Source organism: Diabrotica virgifera, chromosome 3 (assembly GCF_917563875.1).
Source record: "Diabrotica virgifera virgifera chromosome 3, PGI_DIABVI_V3a".
In the NCBI taxonomy this organism is placed as follows: domain Eukaryota; kingdom Metazoa; phylum Arthropoda; class Insecta; order Coleoptera; family Chrysomelidae; genus Diabrotica; species Diabrotica virgifera.
Window position 1 is genome coordinate 29,877,461 of NC_065445.1, and position 26,914 is coordinate 29,904,374.

At 32.4% G+C, this 26,914-nt stretch overlaps 1 protein-coding gene across 2 annotated transcripts in view; it reads right to left on the minus strand.

The window, feature by feature from the left end:
* Nucleotides 1-23,251, minus strand: part of LOC114324242 (glutathione hydrolase 1 proenzyme) — a 128,740-nt gene extending 105,489 nt beyond the window's left edge. Inside the window, exon 1 of one of the 2 annotated variants that reach the window (XM_028272032.2) lies at nt 23,095-23,251. In XM_028272032.2, coding sequence (XP_028127833.2) covers nt 23,095-23,102 — 8 coding nt within the window. In that variant the 5' untranslated portion in view covers nt 23,103-23,251. Of the gene's footprint in view, nt 1-2,640; nt 2,780-23,094 lie in introns of those variants that run through there. The other variant, XM_028272030.2, reaches the window with a different exon arrangement.
* Nucleotides 23,252-26,914: the final 3,663 nt, after the last annotated feature.

Consider the following 26,914-nt stretch of genomic DNA (forward strand, 5'->3'; position numbering starts at 1 on the left):
GCATATAAAACAACCCTCGACGAAAACGAACTGTTCAGCTATATGAACTATTTAAGACGCAGGCAAAATTCTTGTTCTACAGAACATTTAAAAAAATGTAGGTTTCCAAATCCCATAACTGAAGAAAAGATAAAAAAATTAATTGAATTGCTGCCTTATATAAGTGACGTTTTTCATCCGTTTTATGAAAGTCGACCGACGCAAACAAATGTGAAGGAAGTGCTTCCAGATATTGAAGATGATTATACTCAAGACGATGTGTAAACGGATATAACTGTATTTTTCATTTTGTGTCGATTGAGATAACTCACTTTTTTTTTGTTAAGTAAGAGTTACATGTCGGGTTTAACATTGTTTTTGTAGTTTATTAGAATAAAAATCATTTACAATAGAAACTGTATGCTTTATTACAATGAAAAACGCTTATTAAAATGGTCATATATTCTGCAATATTTCAGCGGCTCATATCTTAAAAACCTTATTTTCCAACTTATCTCCTTTTACACACGCAAGAGCGAATTGTCCTGGGTCCTAGTACAATTACTGTTTTTCTTTCTAAATGTGTATAAAAATTCAGTCTTCCTAAATATGAAAAAATAATTTTTCTACGAGTAACGGTTAAAAAGTTATTCTAATGGTTTTTTAAGCAAAAAATCGACATGATTTTGCAAAATAATTTTACACTGTTTAAAATTACTTTTTGTAATTTTTTAATTAAATTAATAGTACAAAAGTTCTTATTTCATAAACTGTCCGAAGTATTACTGTAACCTCATGATTTTCTGACTAAGGCTATCACACATCAAAGAAACATGAAACGTAAATTACGTTTCATGGAAATAAACCACTGCTAAAAAATATATGTCCGGCCAATTATGAAACTCTCCGAAAATAAAAATGTGTCATGAGCATGAATCACACTCGTTTCATTGGTAGGCGGACTTTGAGATTTGTTTAGCAGTGTTTTCTTTTCATGAAACAATATTTTTCGTTTCATGTTTCATGTTTTTCGTTTCATGTTTCTTTGGTGTGCGGCTTGGCTTATAGTGTTGCAAAAGAAATGAATTTGGGATAAGCAAATTAAATAACTTTTAAACTATTTGACCAATTGCTTTGAAATTTAAAACATAATACCAACACAAGAAGTGTCAGCATTCCGTGTAATCATAAAGTTCTCACTTAAATTTACATCAGTTATGAATATTTATAAAATCTCAAAATTTATTACTTATTTTGCAATTTTCTAAGCAACAAATAAGTAATATTTTAATATTTTCTAAATATGATTAATAATGCTATTAGGATCGAAAACTTCATCTTCCTTATTTTATTTTCATTTCGATAAATTGACTTATGAGATACACCATATGTTTAAATATTTAATAAATTAAACATACGTGCAACAAATTTGTAACTCATTTAACAACCTTGTTAATCGTCAAGTATAAAGAAAGTAAATATTTAACATAGGGAGTATCCAGTGTTACTGCCTTTTTCACGCTAAAATGGCACACGTAAGTTAAAATACAACTTTTTTCAATGGAGTATTAGCCAAACTATTGAGAATTAAATTATGTCGTTTATATTGACGTGTGCGCAATTTTTTGCTGAATTCGCCTGTGTTGAAATCTGAAAATAGATGTAACTTGAGTTACAACCTTGTTCAATGAGGGTGTCGATATATCAAATTTTATCAATTTTATTCGAGGTATGTCAAAAAATATGAATTTCGCTCGAGAGTAGAGTACCTTTATAGTTCACAATATTTAAATTAGGATATAATTGCATATTAAAACATAGCATTTAATACTAAACAACTTTTCACAGTAGAAATTTTCAATATTATGAATTTAAATACGTAAATAAACAAAGTTTTCGTTATGATAATGCTCGAATTTTCAGCCTGTTTTAATTAAAAATATCGAACACACTGAAATTAACAAAACAAAACAAAATTAACAACAAAACAAAACAATTCAACAGCGGGTATGTCCACCTCTTGCAGCAACGACTGCTCGCAATCTGTTTGGTATCGAATAAAGATGTGTTATCCTTGCCTGGGGAATAGCCCGATATTCTTCTACCAGGGCCCATAACTGTACCAAATTTTCTGAAGGCCTACTATGACGGCGAAGAGCTTTTTTTAATTCATCCCATAAATGCTCAATAGGATTGAGATCGGGGCTGCATGAGGGCCATTCTAATCTTATCAATCCAAGCTCTATTTTATTAGTCCATCAGTGTTTTTATTTACAAAAAATGATACAGCTCTTACAAGACGAGAGATATTCGGATAATTCAGAAAACAAAATTTCAGCGATGCATTCGGGATAATATGACAGGACTATGAAATAAAATCAGCTCTTCCATTTTTCCACAGAATTTTTTAAAATTCGGAGAAAATACAACGCTTTCATTCAGCCCCGTATAATGCGATGCAAGCAAAATTTTTGTTTTACGAATAATACCAAACGACGTCAATACATGTACCTACAAACTAGTGCAAAAATCTTGAAAATCGGAGCGCAAATAATAAAATTATAAATTGTCAAACTTAATCAAAAATTTTGGGTGGCGGAATTTTGTGCCGGTGAGTGTATTAATTTGAGAAAATTGAGTCTAGAATATAAGAGTACATACCTATACATAGTTGGTCCTACACTTTTTATAGAATGTAAACTAAACGATTTTTTCCGGCTTTTCATATTTACCAACGTTTACTTTATAAAATATTTTTATTTCAACGATTCCGCTCAACGGTTTGTAGTTTGTGACGGTAAACTGCACTTTTAATTATTTCACAAATTATGTTCATGTTGAAAATAATAAATAATGTATTAGCAATTTGTTTTTTAAAGGTATTTTTCTGATACGGCACGTTCGAACAATTATTGTTTGTAGGGGACTTTTTTGTGGTTTAGTGTTGAAATATATTACAAACCACAATATACCTGGTGATGTGGTATAAGTTTCTATTACATTAAGTTGTTTAATGGGGTGTCCCAAAAGTAGCGGAACGATTGAATATTTCGCGAACTAAACATCGAACCGAAAAACTGAAAAATATGTATTGAATAATTTTTAAAAATCTATCGAATGACACAAACACGACCCCCCACTCCACGCCCTGGAAGTGGGCTAACTGTAAAATTTTAAATTGAAACCTCCATTTATTATTGCAGCTTTGGGTTCTTCATGAAAGAATAAGTAACATTTATTGGAAACATTTTTTAGAATTGTTGATAGATGTCGCAAATAAATCGTTTTTTTCAGATTATAGCGCCATCTATCAACAATTCTAAAAAATATTTCGAATAAATGTTACCCACTAATTTTTTCAGGAGGAATCTAAGTCTGCCATAAAAAATGGGAGCTCCTATTTAAGATTTTAAAGTTACCACCCCACCTCCAGGCGATGGGGTGGAAAGTCATTTTTGGTGATATTTGAAAGGTTTTGAAAAATATTAAACACATTTTTGTTGTTTTTGATCTGAAAATGTATTTCTCGAGATATTATGCCGTTTCTATAATTTACCTACAGTATCACGATAAATCGTTATTTCCGATTATGGCGCCATCTATCCACAATTCGAAAAAATGTCCTTTGAATAAAAGGTGCTTACTTTTAAGTAAGAACTCCAAATCTGCAATAAAAACTGGGGGTTTCTATTTAAGATTTTAAAGTTACCCCCACCCCACCTCCAGGAGGTAGAGTGGGGGGTCGAGTTTAGTGTCATTCGATAGATTTTTAAAAATTATTGAATATGTATTTTTTAGTTTTTCGATTAGAGGTTTATTTCGCGAAATATTCGACCGTTCCCCTACTTTTGGGACACCCTGTATAACAATAACATAAGTATTTGTTTTGTATACAGGTGTACCAAAAGTAGCGAAACGGTCGAATATTTCGCGAAATAAACATCGGATCGAAAAACTGAAAAATACGTGTTCAATAAATATCAAAAATCTATCGAATGACACTAAACATCTCCATCCCCTGGAGGTGGGGTGAGGGTAACATTAAAATCTTAAATGGAAACCCCCCGTTTTTATTGCAGATTTGTATCCCTTACGTAAAAGTAAGCAACTTTTACTCGAGCGATTTTTTCTAATTGTGAATAGATGGCGCTATAATCGGAAAAAACGATTTAGCGTGATACTATAGGTAAATTATAGAAACAGTCTAATATCTCGAGAAGTAGGTACACTTCCAAATAAAAAACCAAAATATACATTTTAATATGTATTTTTCAAAAACCTATTGAACAACACCAAACATGACAAAACATGACAAGGTTGGAGGTGAGATGGGGGATAACTTTAAAATCTTAAGTAGGAACCCCCATTTTTGCCCCCAATTTGCAGATTTAGATTCGTCATGAAAAAATAAGTAACATTTATTGCAAAACATTTTTTGAATTGTTCATAGATGGCGCTATAATCGGAAAAATATGATTTATTAGCGCCATCTACCAAGAATTCTAAAAAATGTTTCGAATAAATGCTAGATGATTATTCTTTCATGAGGAATTCAAAACTTCAATAAAAACGGGGGTTTTTATTTAAGATTTTAGAGTTACCACACCCACGTGTAGTTGAGGGTCATGTTTGCTATCATTCGATAGGTTTTTGAAACATTTTAAACACGTCTTTTTCGGTTTTTCATTTGGAAGTGTATTTCTCGAGATGTTAGACCGTTTCTATAAGTTACCTATGGTATCACGATAAATCGTTTTCCGATTATAGCGCCATCTATCCACAATTCGAAAAAATATTTCGAATAGAAGTAGCTTAATTTTACGTGAGGAATTCAAATCTGCAATAAAAACTGGGAGTTTCCATTTAGGATTTTAAAGTCACCCTCCACCCCACCTCCAGGGGGTGGAGTGATGGGTAGTGTTTGATGTGATTCGATAGATTTTTGAAAACTTTCTTTTCAGTTTTTCGATCCGGTGTTCATTTCGCGAAATATTCCACCGTTCCGCTACTTTTGGGACACCCTATATAAAGGAATATGTTCTAGAATATCTCTTCAGTCCAGACATCCGGAAAGAGTATAGTGGTCATCGTAATGTCTTATATTGCCCGTCTCTAAAAATCTCTGTCTATGGTCATTTCATTTAACTCATGCATAAGTCTTTTGAATATAGTTTAAGAGCTAGTGAACCCTCCGACTAACGGTCTTCCTGTAAGGCTAGAAATTTGTATAGTGATAATTCATAGCACACCAAAGCTAAAAACAATGACCTGGCAGGCATCAGCGCTGCACGTGTATCTACCAGGTGAATCAAAAAGTGCATAGTTTAGGGGAAAAATAAACTTTCTCTTGTAAGGTTTAAATTTAAGTATGCGTTTGAGTAAATCATTTAGAAGAAATGTGCACAATGCCAGGCGATTCTGAACAGCATTAGATCTTGCCATGCGAGGGGAAAGATTAGGATTTTTCCTAAAATTATTTTTTTTTGCATCGAACAAAGTTTTTTTTAGGTTTTTTGAATTATTCCAAACAGAAAAGTTCTTTAGTGATTTTTCCCTTAGGTTAATAGTTTTTGTTATATAAGCGATTAAAAATTTTGAAAATTGGGAAATCGGCCATTTTTAACCCTATATCGGAAATTTAGCTAAAAATTTCATTCCCCAGGAAAATCCCCAGGAATTTTTTGCAATACAATATAGAAAACCCCTTTGTTTTTTAATTACTGATCAAGCGGACGCGACACTGTAGTATAAGTGAGGATGTTCGAGTTTGCATAAATTCATTATCTCGAGAATGTGCAAATTTGAAGAGAAATCCTCAGACGGGTCTATTTTTATTCCTAAATAAGGCTTTTTGGCATATATACAGGGTGTTTCATTAATAATTGTCCATATAATAACTGGAGAAACCTTAGCACAAAATATGAAGATTTAACCTAAAACACTTAAATAAAATGTGGTTCCTTACTGAGTTACAGGGTGTTTTATCTAAAAATTTAAAAATTATTTTTGCTCAGCATTTTAAAACTATTCGACGTATCCTTTTCATACGTGGCAGAAAGTATAGGTTCTGTACAAACTACTAAATTATGTTGAACAAATGTTTCTGGCTATTATCAGAGGCGTACGACGGGGTAAAGTGAATGGTTGACCCTTTCCAAATTCTACGCCACTGGCGAAATTGCTATTTTAGTTAAATTTTTGTATTTTCCAATACTTTCTATGAAAATAATATACTCTACATTCGTAACGATAAAGTCATTAGTTTTCGAGATCTTTGAAGTTAAAAATGAAACGACACAGTTATTTTGATTAATGTATTGTGTCGCTTAATTTTTAATTTCTAATATCTCGAAAACTAATCATTTTATCGTTACGAATGAAGAGTATATTATTTACATAAAAAGTATTGGAAAATCAAAAAATTACACTAAAATAGCAATTTCGTCAGTGGCGTAGAATTTGACAAGGGTCAACCATTCACCATCCCCTGTCGTACGCCTCTGATAGTAGCTAGAAACGTTTGTTTATCAAAATTTCGTTGAATGTACAGTACCCACACTTTCTGCCAAGTATGAAAAGGATATGTCGAATAGTTTTAAAATGCTGAGCAAAAATATTTTTAAAATTTTTAGATAAAACAGCCTGTAACTCAGTAAGGAACCACATTGTATTTAAGTGTTTTAGGTTAAATCTTCGTATTTTGGGCTAAGGTTTCTCCAGTTACTATATGGACAATTATTAATGAAACACCCTGTATAATAGTTGTGACGTCATCCATCTGGGCGTGATGACGTAATCGGTGACTTTTTTTAAATGAGGGTAGGGGTCGTGCGATAGCTCATTTGTAACATGAACATAAATTAATAAATAAAGTATTAAAAAAAATTTCTTTTTTGTCTAAATTTATTTAATAAAACAAATTTTTTTACACCCTGTATAAATTATTTTATTAATGTTTATATTACTGAATCGAGAATTAAGTAACCTTTCAATTAAGCTACCACACAATCTCTACTCTCATTTAAAAAAATCATCGATTACGTCATCACGCCCAGATGTATGACGTTACTAGTATTATATATATGCCAAAAAGTCCTAATTTAAAAATAAAAATCGACCTGTCTGAGGATTTCTCTTCAAAATTTGCTCATTCTCGAGGTATTGAATTTATGCAAACTCAAATGTCCTCACTTACAGTGTCGCGCCCGCTTGATTAGCAATTAAAAAACAAAGGGGTTTTCGGTATTGTACGGCAAAAAACTCTTTGGGATTTGATCAATCAATGTTTAAAAAATATCTACCTACATTGCCAATATTAAAATTTTTATTTAAATGTCCGACTTAGGGTTAAAAATGGCTAAAAACTATTAACATAAGAGAAAAATCACTAATGCCTGGTTGCACCAACAGATCTTAAGCTCCAGCTTAGCTAAACTCTACTTTTTTACTATTTTAGATTCTTACCTTATTATCAATTTTATCTATTATTATATTATGGTATTCTTATTGTAATATATTATAATTATATTATATTAATTCTTATGATATTCTTGACTTAAGCTTAAGATCTGTTGGTGCAACCGGGCATAAGGGCCTTTTCTGTTTGGCATGATTCAAAAAACCTAAAAAACTTTGTTCGATGCAAAAAAAAATAATTTTAAGAAAAACCCCTTATCTTTTACAGTGTACAGTGTTTTTAGCCTTGGTGTGCTATGAATTTTCACTATACAAATTTCTAGCCTTAGAGTAAGACCGTTAGTCGGAGGGTTCACTAGCTCTTAGACTAATATTCCTGTAATTTGTTCGATCTATCTTGTTGGGGATCATGTTCATAATCTTCAGCCGTCTACCTTTCTTTGAATAAAAGTCTTTCCATGTATCCTGCCATGTTATGAAGACAGATGTCCTCATAACATATCCAAATAAGTATTTTATGTACTTGGTATTTTAGCTTTCTTTGGGTATTAAGGTTACCTTTTTTATCAAAGTTGTCTGATCCTGTATTTCGTATACCAGTAGCCACTTGTATATTTTGTGTATATTGAAAATATCGTGCTTCTTTTGTAGATCTTTTTTATTCTCCTCAAACCACGTTTTTTTGCTGTTCTCATTTCTCTACCTTTTTCTTATTTTTCTTAAGTAATATGGGCCTCTATATAGAAAAATCTGTATTTTATCTATATCTACTACTTAGGTAAACGTAAATCAATAACAATAAAATTCAATAAAACTAGAATAATCTTGTTATAAGTATATATTTAACTATATAAAATACTTTAGGATTGGTTTCCCATCAAATTTTAGTAAAGTTTTCAAAATCACCCTATAAGTTTGCTGCTGCCAATGTAAGGTCATGTCAGTGGTAAATCCAATGTTGTAAAAAATTCAGACCAATTCTTAAAATAGTTTCAATGTTACTTATATTGTTTATCACAGGTTTTTTTCATTAACGTAAACTATAAATAAAGTAAGATATAGTAATTTTATGCATGTTATACGTAATTGACGAGGAATAGCAGATGTCTAATCAAAATATTTATTATTATAAAATTGCATTTGACGAACATTGATAGTACCTACTTTCTTTTAAAAAATAGGGATATCCTTTTTGGTATTCCCAAGTAAATATCTTAGTGGTGCTTTCAAGACAGACGCGTGCAATAACCTTGCGGTACACAGTAATATACATAATCAATGTACAGTGTGGCAAAGTCAAATGGAATAAATTGATTATTTTGTGAATCAACGATTTTGGAATTACATTAATGCCGAAACAAGTCGATTTTAATTTTAAAATTATGATTTATTGACATATTATACATAATATATTATACTAGTGTCGTCATCCGTCTGGGCCTGACAGGAGCGTCATTTGATATTTTGTTTGGGGGGGGCAAGCACTATATATACAATACATTCTATATGATGTTATGATGAACATTGGTGTATTTTTTGTAAATTTCAGTCATTTTTTAGGGCCAGGGGGGGCAAATGCCCCCCCCTGGACGCCCAAATGACGCCCCTGGGGCCTGATCACGTAATCGATGATTTTACTAAATGAAAATTATTTTCATTATATTCCTATTATAGGGGTCGTGTGCTAGCTCATTTTAAAGGTTGGGTTTTTTCACTAGTATGATATTATACAGTGAGCACGTAAAGGTTGGAATAAATTCATTTTCTCAAGAATGGACAATTTTGGAAAAAAATCCCGAAACAGGTAGATTTTTATTTATAAATTACGACTTTTTGGCATATATATCATACTAGTGACGTCACCCATTTGGGAGTGATGACGTCATCGATGATTTTTTTAAATGAGAATAGGTGTCGTGTCATAGCTCATTTGAAAGGTAATTCAATTCTCTATTCAGTATTTTAAACAATAACATAATTATTTATACAGGGTGTCCAAAAAATGTTTTTTGAATTAAATTTATTGATATAAAAAGAAGAATCTGTGTAATTTATTTAATTCAAAATACATTTTACTGCTATCAGAAAACAGGAAAAAATGTTTATTTGACAAATAAATATTGTTTTTTGCAAATTCAATATTAAAGCAGCCACCCACCGGCCTCTTGACAATTTGAGCATTTAATTTAAACGAAAAGCAATGATTATTTTTCAAATAAACATTTTTTTCTGTTTTCTGAGAGCAGTAAAATGTATTTTGAATTAAAGAAATTACACATATTCTTTTTTTTTATGTCAATAAATTTAATTTAAAAAAAAATTTTTTTGACACCCTGTATAAATAATTATGTTATTGTTTAAAATACTGAATAGAGAATTGAATTACCTTTCAAATGAGCTATCACACGACCCCTATTCTCATTTAAAAAAATCATCGATGACGTCATCACGCCCAAATGTGTGACGTTACTAGTATCATATATATGCTAAAAAGTCGTAACTTAAAAATAAAAATTGACCTCTTTCGGGATTTTTTTCCAGAATCGTCCATTCTCGAGAAAATGAATTTATTCCAACCTTTACGTGCTCACTGTATAATGCTAAAAAATCATAATTTGAAATCAAAAATCGACCTGTTTCGGGATTTATTTCCAAAATCGTTTATTCACGAAATAATGAATTTTATCGCCAACCGTCACTAAAGTCATTCATTATTGTACTCATTTGCCCTCATTTGCGGCAGTAAAGTAACACTTTATTGTACTGAAAGAAGAATTTTATTTTACCTGCCGCAATTAATCGGGATTGAATGTAAGTGGTCGATGGCAGTAATCGATTATTTATTTGAGTTAACTTACAGTTTATTTACTTTAATTATTAAAAATATTGTATAAAATTTACGACATTCTTAATTAAATGAATGTCAAAAAGTGAAATTCTGTAGAATTTTGTAATTGTATTCATATAAAATAAATCAACACTTGACCGATTTAGAATTATTCAATATTGATGACTATCGATTAGAAATCGAAAGCGGCCATCATGCAGAAACTGCATGTCACCTGTCATCACTGTCATGAAATTTGTATTTTCACCAATATCAAATTGTTGACAAAAAAATTTTGTATGGACCACGTCAGTAAAGACCATTTATCGAACTCGTCTGTTATTCGCCTTGCTCGCTATGCTCGCTCTGCTAATAATATCAGACTCTTTTGGCTTTGTCACGCTGTATATTATACATAAATATACACTTACAAAAATAAGATGATTTTTAAAAAACTGGGAGGCTGTCTTCCCCACCTGGAGATTATATTTTTATTTTTAAAAGATGATAATAAAAATTTTAATGATGAATAAATGAAAAAATTTCTATATTATATTTAACAAATTCTGAAAATTACTAAAATCAATAAACAAAATTTTTAACGGAAAAAGTTAAGAATTACAAATTTTAAAGAACTGTAATGTGTGGTGTTATTAGCAAAAAGTTAACAATTCAGAAAAAAAAACTGACATAAAATCTCGTTAACTCACATAATATAGTAATAACGTGCTAGAAGAAGTATTCACTTCTGTCGGTCCTCTCTAAGTGCCACGCGTGTCTTTTTATTTTGTTTTTTTTTTGTCTGGAAGCTTATCTTCTGTTTTTATTGCATTAATAATTAAATCTTTGTTTACAAATAACCTGCATTTTATTATTATTATTAAGTTTTAATTTTGATACTTGCAATTATTACTACAGTATGTTATCAACTAGAAAACCACTTTAGAAAATCGATAGATCATTGTCCTTAATGACAATCACTCATGTATAATATTTATCTGATCATTTGGTAGACTTTGTTATCTTTAAAAACAAATGTTGCAATAATTTTGCACACAAAACTTACGACGTATCAATGACTGCACACTTGGACAAACTTATGAAAAATTTTGAACTGTTTTGATTGTTTGTTTCGTTAACGATTTTAATCAAGGGAAAGCGCTCATTAGAACCGCTGCAGACAGAGTAAAATTTGCCATGATAATTGCCAATCCCCTTAACCCTAGAAGGACCAAGGAGGGTTAATAATTACACTTTTATAAAAAAGAACTTTTTTATAATAAAACCTTTTTATTATTTATAGGAAAGAATATAAAATAATTTAACGATAAACGATTTAACGATAAAATGCTTAAAATTCCAAAAATTACACTCTAATAAAAATAGTTATTTATGAAACAGTTCGTGAAGTATGCTTTTTGCGAACGCACGCAATTATTAGAGCACGAGCGACAACGGAGCTAGTGCTATAAATCGCGTAAGTTCGCAAAAAGTCCTTCACGCACAGTTCCATACAATATTTTATCTACGATAAACAAATATAAAAACTGTAACTCTTCGTCACTGGAATTCATTTCTATTGTACAATTTTTAGAACTTTGACATTTACTACAAACTACTTTCAAACCACAAAACTGCCAAAAAATTTGTTGTAAGTCATTGCTCATTTTGTCATCCCCACGACAACGCGAAAGTTAAGGATATTTGATTATATGAAAGTGTGCCAAAAAACCCATTGAAAGTGTGCGAAAAAGTTAATCCCATTTAAAATACATTGTTGCTTTACGCAAACTTTAAACTCTTCACGCACTGCTATCTATAATGACAGTTTTCACAAACTAAAAACTTATACATAATATGACAGAGTAGATAATAGTTATTTATGAAACAGTTCCTGAAGTATACTTTTTGTGAACGCACGCGAATTTTAGAGCACGAGCGACAACGGAGCGAGTGCCATAAATCGCGTAAGTTCGCAAAAAGTACTTCACGCACAATTTCATACAATATTTTATCTACGATAAATAAATAAAAAAGCTGTAACTCTTCGTCACTGGAATTCATTTAACTTTGACATTTAAAAATTCTAACTACTTTCAAACCACAAAACTGTCAAAACTTTTTTTGTAATTCATTGCTCATATTGTCTTCGCCATGGCATCGCGAAAGTTAAGGATTGTCACCATGACAACGCAAAAGTTAAAAACAGTGCGAAAAAGTAAATCCCATTTAAAATACATTGTTACTTCACGCACACTTTAAATCCTTCACGCACTGCTATCTATAATGACAGTTTTCACAAACTAAAAATTTATACATAATATGACAGAGTAGAAAAAGTACTTTTGATAATGTCATGGTTTTGTTATTGTACATGTACATATGTAGGACACAACATATTTGGAAAGAATAATTAACTTATTAAATATGAATTTTTGGTATGTGTATTAACTGTTATTTATAATTATGATTCCAAAAATTACACTGGTATAAAATAGTATTTTTTAAAATACCACTGTTGTTTAAAATGGTATATATAATTTTAAGTATATAAAGTTTTAATTATTTATTAAAACAATTAAAAAAAGATACGCAACAGCCGGGTTCCAACTGGGGACCTCTCGATCTGCAGTCTAATGCCACTGAGGCACCATCAATTTGTAGATATCGATTTATTAACGAAATTTAAAATATCATTGCATTAGTCACATTTTTAAAATAGTTTGAAATAAAAAAAATATCGATTTATCCATACAGTGTGATTGGTCAGTGGGGTAAAGCTTTGTAGATCCGTTATAAGTAATAGATAGTAATAAAAGTTAATAATAAAAATTGTTCCAACTCTGATTACAGATTGATAATCAGTAATCGTAATTTGTAAGTTTTAGACAATTATTCAGTAATGGCTTACTTAAAATTTGGATAGATTTAGACCCGTAACTATTAATAATTTTGCTCGGAAAAATGAAAATATCTCGAAAACTAATAAATTTACACATAGGGAATGTTATACAAAAATTATAGTATGGTAATGGTACTTTTCGATAATGATATAAAATACAGGGTGTTCTATTTAAAATTACTGAGAAAATAATGTACTTGCGTTTTGACTCACCCTGTATTCAATATAAAGAAAATTAGCAAAACAAACATTTACGAAAATTTTGACAATAATTAAAAAAATATGACGTCAATAAACCATTGACCTTTTGCTTGCTTTTATTTATACAGGTAGTTAAACTTGTTACGATTTTCATATAAAATTGTTGTTCTGAAGCTATTTTCTTGTGGCATATATAAAATATACCTGATATACCTGATCATATAAAATTGTTTATAACTTTGTAAATACCCCGTATAATATACCAAAACTTTATATTTTTGTAATCGAAAAGTTACGAAGATTTCGAATATAAAATAAAATACAGGGTGTTCTATTTAAAAAAACATAAGTTTGGTCTACCACTATGTTATCGAACACCCTGTAACATTCTAACTAATTTTGTAATATAAAGCTCAGAGTTCGCTACAATTTTTGTTATTAAGTTATCGCTATACATTACTATAACGGATCTACGGAGCTTCACCCCACTAATAATTAATCGCCCTGTATAATAGCAGTTAAATATTGCATTGTTAGCTAGTTCTAAGCTATCCTGAAAATTTCAGGTGTCAAGGCAGCCTAGAACTATTTTTAAAATGGATTACAAAATTTGCGGAATCCGTGACACCAACCAAGCCAAGTATATAAAAAGATTTTAAAAAGTATCCACAACATTGCATTACATCCGATTTTCTATATACCTTTGTTTCTAAAAATCTCAATTAATTAGTAGTTGTCGGCGTACTACTGCCCTATTAGATGGCATAATCAGCATTTCTATAATTTAATTAATTTTCTCATACTTTTATAAAAACTTGACAGTGGACTGACTATAAGTAATCCCCTTGAATACCTTCAACACCATCTCAAAATGGAAAGGGACGATATCATTCATGTATCAAATTAGCAAAATCTAAAAGAAAAAAGGCCAATAAGTGGGCAAAAACAACCAGTTTGTTCACAATGCAAGTAACTATGCAGTAAGCACAGCAAGAAGTCAAAAATGTTTCTGTATCCTACGATGATGTCAATTCCACTGAAGCCGAAGACTCAGAGTAAATAATAAATTCGTATCTTTTAACTGTTCCATTAACGTCTAGGAATAATATAAAAGTGTTTTTTTAAATTAGTTTAAATAAAGCACGTTTTTGATTAATTTATGTGTGGACATTTAATGACCCTCCTTGGTCCTCCGTGATTCTACTAAAAGGTTGTTCCTGCGAGGGTTAAAGGATGAGGCACATAAACAAGAAGGGAATACTTTTAATCTGATGTTTTTTTAATACCTAAAACATACATATTAAATTTTTCTTCGAAGGCGATCAAAATACGAATCTTGTTTAGTCTATTTCACTATTACTTTAAATTAGATGTCATTTTAACCATTTTGTGTAATCAAAGGTAAATTTAAGTTACGAAATCTATATGCTTTTTCTTCGGCTTTTTTCCATTATGAGTTCGCCGTTTTCATCTTTTAGCCTTCCACAGCACTCTATTTTTCCAGTTGTCATGTCTGAGGTCTCTATCTATCATCATAACTACATTACATTCTTACATTATCTCTGTAAGTTATCCATCTCATAGAAGGTCTTCCCCTCTGTCTTCTTCACCGGAGTTCTAGTCCAGTGTTCTTTTCGGCCACCTGTGCTCCGGCATTCTTTGTATACATGCCCGTATCATGGGCAAAGTTGGAAAAGAGAACATGGCTCTCTTTTCCAACTTTTTTGTAATTGAGCATTTTACTTCCATTCTGTTCCATATTCCTTTTGTTCTTATTCTATCCTCTCTGGTGATGTGTAGACATCTTCTCATAAAGTCCAATTCAACTCTTCGTATTTTATTTTGTATGGTTTTTGTCATTGGCTATACTTTCGCTCCATATAGGATAATGTTCAGCATATGCTCTGAAAATGCAGTACATAAGTAGCTATATGCAGCAATACATAATTATTCGCTCTTACACATATTTGTCTTCTCCCCTTAGCTCATACTCTTCCTTTATTTTTCTTAACATATATTCAATATCCTCCCTATCTTGTGGAAAAATGTCTAGGTCATCGACGAAAAGTAGTGAATGTAATATATTCTCTTGTGCTAATATGCCCATTGGTCCACATTTTCTATATCACCTTGTCAAAATAGCTTATGATTAGTAGTTTTCAAAAAGGGCATTTTTAAATTTGATGTTTGACCTGTTGGTGCTGAACCAACAACAACATGCTGACAGAGAATCATGTTTGTGTGTTAAAAGTATGTTGTAGCAGTAGTAGATCTAGTTACATATATCTTATACCATTGTTAATCGCTTACATCGCCTTAAAATACAGAGGATAAAATTTTATGAAACCATAAATATACACTATATTATGATAGGAAGAAGATACAGAACTTCGATCAAATCCGCAAATACGTATCGAGATTCTGGCAGAGCTTTTGTTCACAATCCATTTATTTGAGGTTAAATCTATAGCAATCTTAACAGAGCCAAAATATACACAACATCGATTTCTACATACTAAATAACAGGGAAACAAAATTTAAAGTTCAAAAATGGAAAAATCGAAATTTAATGCCAGCTGTATTAAAAATAGATATAATAAAAAATATAGATGTATATGAAAAGTTCATATTTATTTGTATTAAAGATTATATTACACAGCAAATTCCTATCTTATCTTTGATAGTCGAAACAAATGTTTAATAAAAAATCTCATCCATCTCAAGTAGATTGTAAATTACCGGAAATATAGTAAAATAAATGATTGGGTAGTTTTTATCTCTCTTAGTCATTATAGGTCTCTCCAAATGTGAGTGCTAGCCAAGTGTCGAATTTCTCTATTTTTTCTGTTTTTTTTTTCTGTTTCGCCAGTCATTTCTCCCAATTGGCACTACCTACTCTAAAATTTAATCACGCTAATCCTCGCGTCTTTGTCTATATTATAATCAGCTTTGGCCAATTTTTTTCATGCTTTGAAACAAAAACCGTTATTGGAATTTATGGAATGGGACTGTTTTCATTCGCTTTTGATAAGTGTTTCCGCATTATTCTTTTCTTTGTATGAAGGATAGTTTCTGATTCTAATGAAATATTGAAGATTTGAGAGAATAGTCCAAAAAGTGTTATACGGCAATTTTACATAATGGCTTAAACCTTAGGTAAAACCAAGCTTCTAATAATAATAATAATTAAGAGTAATGATGATGAATTGATTCGGTGCGCGAATGGCTTATAGATATATTGAGAATATATGTGGAAAACTAGAATTCACCTTCAAATACCTGGTGAAAATAACATCGAAACTGAAAATATCGAAATCAGCCGGGGCCTGTTTCAAGGAGATTCGTTGAGTCCTCTGTGGTTCTGTCTAGCTATGAATCCACTATCTCAGCTATTGAACTCTACAGACGCAGTTTTTAGCATTAAAAATAACAACAATGTGGTGGCGAAGCTTAATCATTTATTGTACATGGATGATTTGAAATTAATGGCTTCCACTCGAAACCAACTCGATGAGATGCTAAAAACTGTAGAAACTTTTTCTAATGATATTAGTATGCACGTCGGACTAGACAAGTGCCGTATTTTAAATATAGTCAGAGGAAAAGTAGAGCCCGGAGGATTCGATATGCAAAATGGCCAGAACATCGAGGCCATGGGTGAAAACGATATGTATAAATATCTTGGAGTAAAGCAGGCGAGGAAAATTGACCATAAACAAATGAAAACAGAGATAACTGCTGAGTTTATTCGAAGGGTAAAACAGCTGCTTCGCTCACACCTTAACAGTAGAAACTTGTTTAAGACACTAAACACCTACGCATGTTCCGCGCTTAGTTACTCATTTGGCATTGTTAAGTGGACAAAAACGGACATAGAGAACCTTCAGCGAAAAGTAAGAACGCACGTCACGAAGGCACAAAAACACCACCCCAAAAGTGCAGTAGAAAGAATGGCATCACCATGGAATTTAGGAGGAAGAGGACTTATGGATATAGGTGAGCAATTAGACAAACAAATTGCTAACTTAAGAACTTATTTTCAGATGCAGGCAGAGATATCTAATCTACATCGCGCTATCTGCGCAGTAGATGACACAACACCGATCAAACTGAGGGAACCAGAAATGCGCAAAAACCACCTCACTAAAGACGAAAAAATGCGCACCTGGATGGGTAAACTTCTGCACGGGCGACATCCCAATGAGGTCAGCCAAGACTATGTCGACAATACAGCGTCGAACTATTGGTTGACATCAGGAAAGATGTTCCCTGAAACGGAGGGTTCATTACTGGCCAATCAGAATCAGGTTATACCAACCAGAAATTATTTGAAATATATCGTCAAAGACTCTCAGGTTCAAAACGATAGATGCCGATATGGATGTCAAGCCCAAGAAACCATCCAACATATTACAGGGGGCTGCCAGGTATTTGCTGCAACTGAATACAAGGAACGGCATGACTCAGTTGGAAAGATCATTCATCAAGAGATGGCTATCAAACTGGAACTTCTCCAAACGGACCATCTCCCATATTATCAATAAGCCCCTGAGATTATGCTTGAGGATGGCAACTACAAGCTATACTGGGACCGCACTGTGCTCACAGACCAAACAGTAGCACATAATAGACCAGATCTCGTAATAGTTAATAAATTAACAAGACAAACAACAATAATTGATGTGGCGACACCTAACAACAATAATCTACGTAGTAAATTTACTGAAAAGATCGCCAAGTTCAGAGATCTGGAAATTCAAATACAATTTGAATACAAGTTCAGATTATACCGATTATTATGTCTACTACTGGAGTCATTCCGAAGACCCTCCTCGAAAGCATAAAAAAGCTGGGTCTGAATGAACATATTTATAAGACCATGCAGAAAGCTGTACTACTCGCGACGGCCAGAAGTGTACGAAAATTTTTGGGAGATACACCTGCATACCATGTCACCTAGGGCTCGATAACATGAAAAGAGTCCCACCAGAGCTCAATCCTTTTGATACCGTAGGTATCTGGGATGAGTCAAATTTCCCTTTAGAGGGAGTGTGAGCCGTATGGCTAAATCTGGATAATGAGAGTAATGATTTTGTAAAGGAACTAATCAAAAATGAAATAACGTTTCTACATTAGAATGAGTGTCGACATAAAAATGTGCAATGTGCTTGCTTAGATGTTACACATATTTAGTATCCACCTACACGATATAGAAGCAGCCACTGTGATTAAATCGATGACTAGAAAAGTGAAAGTTTCGGGATGTGGCTTTACAGAAAAATCCTGAGAATATCTTACGTAGACAGAGTCACGAACGAAAAAGTCTTGCGAAGACTTCCAAAATAAACAAAACTAATAATGAAACAAATATACGAAAACTACAATACATTGGCCACGTGACGAAAGAATCAAAATACCAGCTTCTCCAGAATATTACACAGGCAAAGATTTTCAGAAAAGAGTTACGTTGGATACCATAATATATTATGCAGCGAGCATTTAATGATGGTCATTATGCAGCGAGTATGAGGGATAAGAAACGAGCTGTATGCGGCAAGTTTCTTATAGAATACGAGCTTCATAATGATAATTAAATGCAAGTTGTATACACTATTTTTTCTATGATCATTCACAACAAAAAATATATTCAAATTTATTAATTTTTATAACGCAAACAAATTAAGTAGTTTGTCAGTTTGACAGTTCGTTTACCTATTGAGAACTGTCAAAGGGTATGTATTTGACTCGCCATTGGTCACTGCGCGTGTACCACCTTTAGCGTGAATGCCATATCGCGATTCTATTGGTTAAAAATCTATATCTTAATGAAAACCTGTATCATAATGAAGTTCATTATGATACAGGTAGTGACATCATAATTGATATATTATAGTATGGCAATAGAAAATATACTATTTTATTTTCAATATCCTTTAATATACAATTTAATACAAAAATTATAAGCATTTGACAATTTGTTGACTTCGCTTAGATCTCATAATAGTATGATAAAATTGATCCAAAAAAATGGCATAACCCAGACATCCAAAGTGAAAGTTATCCTTCAACACCAAATTGTTCTATATGGTCCACATAATGTTCAGAGAAAAGTCACACCAGTGAGCGTCGGGTTGGGGGGGGGAGAGGGGAGAGAAATCGGTAAATTCGTAGTTTTTTAGGTTTTTCGTCAATATTTCTAAAACTATGCGGTTTAGCATGAACCACCTTCTATACAAAAATGTTCTACATTAAATTTGAAATAAAAAAGGTCCTATGCATAATCCTTCTAAGATGAACGGTTCCAAAGTTACGGAGGTAGTATAGTGTAATTGGTCCAAAAAAACGCCTAACCCAGACATCCAAAGTAAAAGTTTTCCTCCAACACCAAATTGTTTATATGGTCCACATATTGTTTAGTAAAAAGTTACATCATTTTGAGTGTCCGGTTTGGGGGGGAGATGGGAGACAAGTCGGTAAATTAGTAGTTTTTTACGTTTTTCGTCATAGTTCTAAAACTGTGCCTTAGCGTAAACAATGTTCTATACAAAAATGTTTTACATAATATTTAAAACAAAAAAGTTCCAGAGTTACGGAGGGTGAAAAGTGGAGGTTTTCCATACTTTTTATATTATTTGGACAATTGATGATGATTTTGGGTGGTGAGGTTGACGTTTCTTCAAGGCTTATCACTAACATACCGGCGGCCACTGAAATAGCAAATTTTATTTACAAAACAATTTCTTTCATCAGTAATAATACTATAAATTGCCAATAACATATAAAAAGTATCGAAAACCTCCACTTTTCACCCTCCGTAACTCTGGAACCGTTGATTTTATAACAATTATGTATTGAACCTTTTCTGTTTTAAATTTTATGTAGAAAATTTAAGTATAGAACATAATTTACGCTAAAGCATAGTTTTAGAAATATTGACGAAAAACGTAAAAAAACTACTAATTTACCGACTTCTCCCCCATCTCCCCCCCCCCCCCAAACCGGACGCTCAAATTGGTGTGTAACTTTTTACTGAACAATATGTGGATCATATAGAACAATTTTGTGTTGGAGGAAAACTTTTACTTTGGATGTCTGGGTTTTTACTAAACTGCATAGTTTTTCCTGTAAAAAACTACAAATTTACCGATTTCTCTCCCCTCCCCCCCCCCAAACCCGACGCTCAAAATGGTGTGACTTTTTTTTGAACATTATGTAGACCATATAGAACAATTTGGTATTGGAGGATAACTTTAACTTTGGATGTCTGGGTTTGGGTCTAGTTATACCAAACTATAATAAATATTTCATATCTGATCTGTATAGGTATTATCTATCACAGTTTTCTACCTAAAATTGACCCTTAGTAAAAGCAGTAGAATACCTATAGAAAGTATAGTAAGTAGTATTGAAAGAAAGATCTGAAGATCGAAAACATAAACATCTAAAATATTTATGGACATAAAATTCGATGGGAAAGAGCACTTCATGGAGAAACGTATAGAGTACAGACGATGTCAAGAAGAAAATTGTAAAGCACAACCACTAAGATCTTTCGAAAAATGTATCATAAAATTGTGTAAAATTGTTTTATACAATATCCAAAAAAAATAGATGTTTTCCATAGATGCAAATTAAAATGTTAAAATTCTCATAAGTGTTTTTACCATTCATACATACTTTTGTACTTTTGATCACCCTAAGCTCCAGTGTTCTATTTAGAGGAGGGTCCAAAATACAAAAAAGCAACGATACAAAATTATGTATAAGTAAAATATTAAAATGTGAAAAATCATAATTTAAGCGTTAGTGATTTCTAAACTTATAATCCCGTCAAACAATCATCACAAAATGTTGTACTTTGTCTTATCATTATATTATATTGTTGTTGTCTTGTATTGTTGTGCTTATCATAATATTAAGGCATGCTCTTAGAGGAGGGTAACTCATATATACTTTCAACTTCTAATGAAGGGTTAAATCAAGGCTTGAAGAGAAATTGGAAGAAAGCTGTTGTCAAAAACATTCGCGATTGAAAAGAAATATGCTATTGTGGATCAATCTATCAATCAAAGATAGAATAAAAATTTTATTTTTTAATATAACGCGGGCACATAAATTTGATACACCCTGTATATTGATTTGTAAATATTTATTAGAAGTTAGCTTTCAACGCAAAATGGTTTCTCCTTAATGAATTTTTTGATGAAGAATATTAAAAACATTTTTGTAAATAAAAGTGAAGTGAAAGTTATTTAGAATTAGTATTTTAAACCGATTGTTTATTACGGGAAAGATAGAAGCCATAGGTAATTAGTTCTTAGAAAATTAAGGTAAAGAAAGTTTGGAATTTTAAATATGTTTGTTTAGTGACAGAAATATTTAGATAATTTCCGAAAAGTCATTAGTTTTGAGTAGAAGTATTGTTTGAAAGAATGACTGGGTTTTCGAATGAAAAAAAAAAGAATGGGGAGAGAGAAATGTTTCTGATTGGCTTGGAAATTTGGAATGGGGAAAGTTTTGTTTGAATGTTGAGACAGTTTGGAAAAGAAAAGATCATTGTGTAACCGGCATCCGAAAGGGGTAGTCAAAAGTTTTCGTGAGTAGTTCAGCAGCAAGTACTAGTGTTTTGTTTTGATAGTGGGAGTAGCCGATAAGTGGTACGAGAGACAAATCAAATCGAGAAGAAATACCTCTTTGATTGTGTGTAGTCCAAGAGAGTAAGTTACAAGAATTATCATTATAAAAATTATTTGTGACACCAAGTAAAAAGGATACTTGGGTCTCAGGAGATTATTGTTGAGGGAAAGAAAGGAGAGAGTTTTGGAGTTTATTGAACGAGTACTGGCAAAAAAGAGGCCTGGCTTTTGTTTTGGAGAAATAGTTGCTGGTATCCTGCTGGATTGTTTGCTGAGAACGGAGAGGGCTTTGATTGGTAGCCTAACATAATCAACAAGGAGGAGCTGTTTGGATCAAGAGGAGACATCATTGTGTGTGAATCAAAAAGGTCAGTCAATAACCTATGTGATAGATTTTTTTATAATCAGAAGTTAATTTTTTTACGTAAAAGCATATGAATTTAAGATTCCAATATTTCAAAAATTTAATAGGAAGTATAAGTAATTTTGCGAATACCAAATTTGTTTGTTTAGCTGGGTTTATTAATAGTATCAAGAACAAAGCAATAAATATTTGTTTGAATTAGATTAATTTATATGGTAAAAGTTTTTTTGGACAGTTATACCCAGAGAATTTAATTGATAAATTTACAGAACATTGCTTTTGATAATAAAGGTAATTGTATGTTTTTATTTATGATTTTTCTATTTATTTCCTTTTCCTATTTTATCCCGATAAGGATCAACTAAGAGATACTGAAACCACGAGAGAAGATAAGTATAACATAAGATAATTTAGACATTTTTTTATATTATAATAAGGCACCCTGAGATTCTTTCTTAATTTTTATGTATGATTTGCGTTAATTAAATAATTGATCAAGTAAATAATAATTAATATAAAAGTAATAGAAAGCAGATCATAACAATGCAAGGCTGAAAAACTATGTAAACTAACTGAATACCGCAAACAACTAGCCAAAATTGTAGTAAGGAAGACCTCACATAGCACAGACAGAAGAAAAAAGTTATTTTTATGCAAGAGGTTCATTAAAAAAAAATTAAAAATAAAAAAAATCAAATAGGATACAAAATAAGCAAAAAAAGAGAATTTTGGGGCCGATGTCGATATATCAAAAGATAAAAGTACTTACCCTAACATTTTTACTTCGTGTAAGAAACACCTATTACTTAAACTATTACTGCAGCCTCACTGATAAAATATTCACTAGAATCTTTTAAATCTCATACCCAGCGATGTTATCAGATTTCTTACTTAATTTGCAAACTTTATGAATTATCAAGTAATTCAATATAATTTAAATATCATTGCCTAATAAACTTCTTATGTCGGCTTAGTGGTTATCTTATATTTAATCAAGTTATTGGCATATCTTTAATATATATGTAAAATTTGATAAAATTCCCGAAAATGTATGTATAGCGCTACTTCTTCTAGAACATATACGGGTTAACCAGGGAGTACACACACCACGGTCATTTCAACTAGGTTTTTCCAAAATATTTATATGCAATCCTAGGAATGCTTATTTAGGGTTATCCTAAATGAATCATAGGTATGTTCAGGTGGTTTCGATATTTACGATATTTACCGTAAGAGAGTAAGTAATAATTAAATCTTCAAGATGTGGTTTTTTATGTCGAAATTTTGTCTTGGCATTATGCGTGTTTGTCACTGAAGCTAAGTTTAAGTAGCATATTCTTATTCCATTATTATTTATTTCTTCGTGAATTCTTCTCTTCTTGGTGAACCCTGAAAGTTTCCTATTCATCATCATTGACTTTACAACCCATGGCGAGTCTTAGCCTGTTCCAGGATCAGCTTCCATTCCTTCTTATCATTCGCCTTGGATTTCGTATTTCGCACTCCTAACACTCGCACCTCGTCTTTAACATGGTCCTTAAATCGTGCTCTGGCCCTGCCTCTTCTTGCTCCATCCTATCTCTGGCTATAAATGTGTTTCGACGGATCCATCTTATTCATTCTCTCTAAATGGCCTAGCCACCACAGCCTGTTTATTTTGATAGATCTACCAATACTAGGCTTAATATAAAGGTGGTAAAGCTCAAACTTATAGCGTCTACGTCATAATCCGTTTTCCTGCACGCTTTTATAGATCTCTCTTCAATCCTGACCTCCTGGAAGGAGTGTAGTGGTCGACGTGATGTCGTTTATTGTCCGTCTCCAAAGATCTCTGTCTCTGGTCATTTCTTTTAACTCATGCATAAGTCTTTTGCATATTCCCGTAATTTGATCGATCCATCTTGTTGGGGATCTTCCTCGTGATCTTTGGCCTTCCACCTTTCCTTGTATAATCAGTCTTTCCATGTTTTCTGTGTTTGCTCTCATAACATGTCCAAAATATTTTAATTGTTGGAGATGGACTTTACTGGAGAGTCGTTGGCTAACTTTTAGCTCTCTTAAAATTGAATTATTTGTTCTATGGTCGGTCCAAGGAATTCGTAGCATTCGTCTCCAACAGAACATTTCAGTGGCGTCTATCTTATTCTTCTTTCCGAATTTCTCAGGGTCCCAGATTCACATCCGTAGATCAGTATTGGGAATATTAAGCAGTTGATTAACCTCATCTTTAACGCTCTTGAAATTTGACAGTCCTTCCATATTGTGGTCATTTTTGCTGTAGCAAATTTTGCTAGATCACACCTACGATCACTTATTTCTTCCTGTAGTGACCCTGTGTTTGTGATTAATGATCCCAGATATAAGTATGAGCTCACAACCTCAAACAGATCAATTGTGGTTATGTGTGGATGATTGTTATGTAGTCTATCCACTACCATGATCTTTGTCTTTGATATGTTTAATTGCAGACCAAATATTTGACTTCCGTTTTCAACCAGTCGTACAAGCTCAATCAGCTTTGCTTGGCTATTTGCAAGAAGGGCAGTGTCATCTGCGAAACGTAGGTTGCTTAGTTTATGACCATTTATTGAGATGCCTTTTTCCCATCCTTCAAGTGATCTTCTCATAATATGCTTTCCATATATATTGAATAATTGTGAAGATAGTATACATCCCTGTCTGACACCCCGTTCTGGATGAAATTCGTTTGAAAGTGTGTCAAGCACTTTAACTGATCCAGTAGTGTGTTCGTATAGTTCAGTTATAAGCAAAATAAGGTGTTGAGGTACGCCGACTTCTTTTAGTATTCGCCATAATTGTCTCCACTTGACCCTGTCGAACGCCTTACGATAATCTATAAAGCATATGCACAGCGAAATATTAAATTTCCTAGATTTTTAGGTTATCTGTCTTATATTCAACAGGTGTTCTCGAGTACCTCTACCTTGGGTAAATTCAGTTTGCTCTTGTGGAACTTTTTTTTGAAGGAAGGTTTTTAGTCTCTCATTGATTATATGTAGCATTATTTTACTGGCATGTGATATAAGAGAAATAGTTCTATAATTGTAGCATTTATTGAAGCTGCGTTTTTTATGAATTGTTGTTGTTGTAGATTGGTCTGAGTATTTTACGTTCAAAACAGCCTAACAATTCTCCATCACTTTTTGTTATCGTCCACGTTTCTGACGCCTAAGTGAGGACGGGGTTGATTAGAGTTCTGTATATAAATATTTTCGTTCTTTTTGTGACTGTATTTGATATTAAAAGTTTCTTTAATCTTGGTACTTTTTGCTTGCTCTTTTTTGACTATGGCATCTTTCTCTCACCTGATTACAAGACCTATCCATTTAAGGCGTGCTACCTTAATGAATTTCACAACGTCAGGTTCTCCAAAACTTCTATTTAACTCAAAGCTCTAACGCCTGCGTCACAAACCTTGTTTTTTTTATGCCTCCATAATATTCGTTTTGGGATTTTTCGCTCAAAACCTTTGAGCAGTTCTTGGTCATTCTGTGTAAGGGACCAAGTTTCTGAGCCATATGTCAGGACTGGTCTTATTAGTGTTTTGTAGACAGTAGTTTAATTTTTTTGGTATTTTTGAGGTCATCTGTCTTCTTAAGTAACACTTATTGGTGAACACTATTCTTCTTTTAATTTCTTCACTGACATTGTTATCTTTAGTTAGCAGCGACCCTAAGTATATGAAGGTGTCGAAACCTTCTAGTTCTAGGTCGTCAATTCACAGGCCTACAGAAAAAAAAATTTGTTTTGGTGCCGTGAATCTTTAAGCTGATTTTTACTATATTATGGGCGATAAATCGAAATATGGATTCCGTTTTTTTGTATCAGCTCTAGTTTTCTGGATATGGCACATTCCGAAATTAGTAGTTTTAATGTTTGAGATAATGAAGAATATGCTATTTAAAGGCATATACATTGTTAATTAAACTTCTTCCTCAGTATATTTGTTGTTCTCACTGTATTATGCTTTATTTATGCAAGAAGTCGGTTCATTACCATTTTTTAGTCAAATCAGAGAAAATAATCTTACCACCACTTCATATTAAGTTAGGCCTAAAGCAATTCGTTAAGGCACTTGAATCTAATGGACCATGCTTTGCCTATATAGGAAGGAAGCTGCCCCAGATAAGTACGGAAAAACTTAAAGCTGGAATGTTTGATGGACCACAGATCAGACTTCTTACAAAGGATCCGGTTTTTGTGAGGTTAATGAATGAGGCAGAGAGAAAAGCTTGGCTTTCATTTGTGGATAATATGAAAAATTTTCTGGGAAATCATAAAAGTGAAAACTATGCTGAGCTGGTAAACCGTTTGCTGAATAACTTCCAATCACTTGGATGTAATATGAGCATCAAAGTCCACTATCTTCACAGCCAACTGGACCGTTTCCCTGAAAACTTAGGTGACACAAGTGAGGAAGCAAGGTGAGAGATTTCACCAAGACATAAAAATCATGAATAACTGCTACCAATGGGACACATATGCTGGCAGATTTTTGCTGGAGTTTGAACAGAGACTGTTTAAAAGTTCATTCCAGGAAATCACGCAAGCAAAGCTTTCGTTACGTC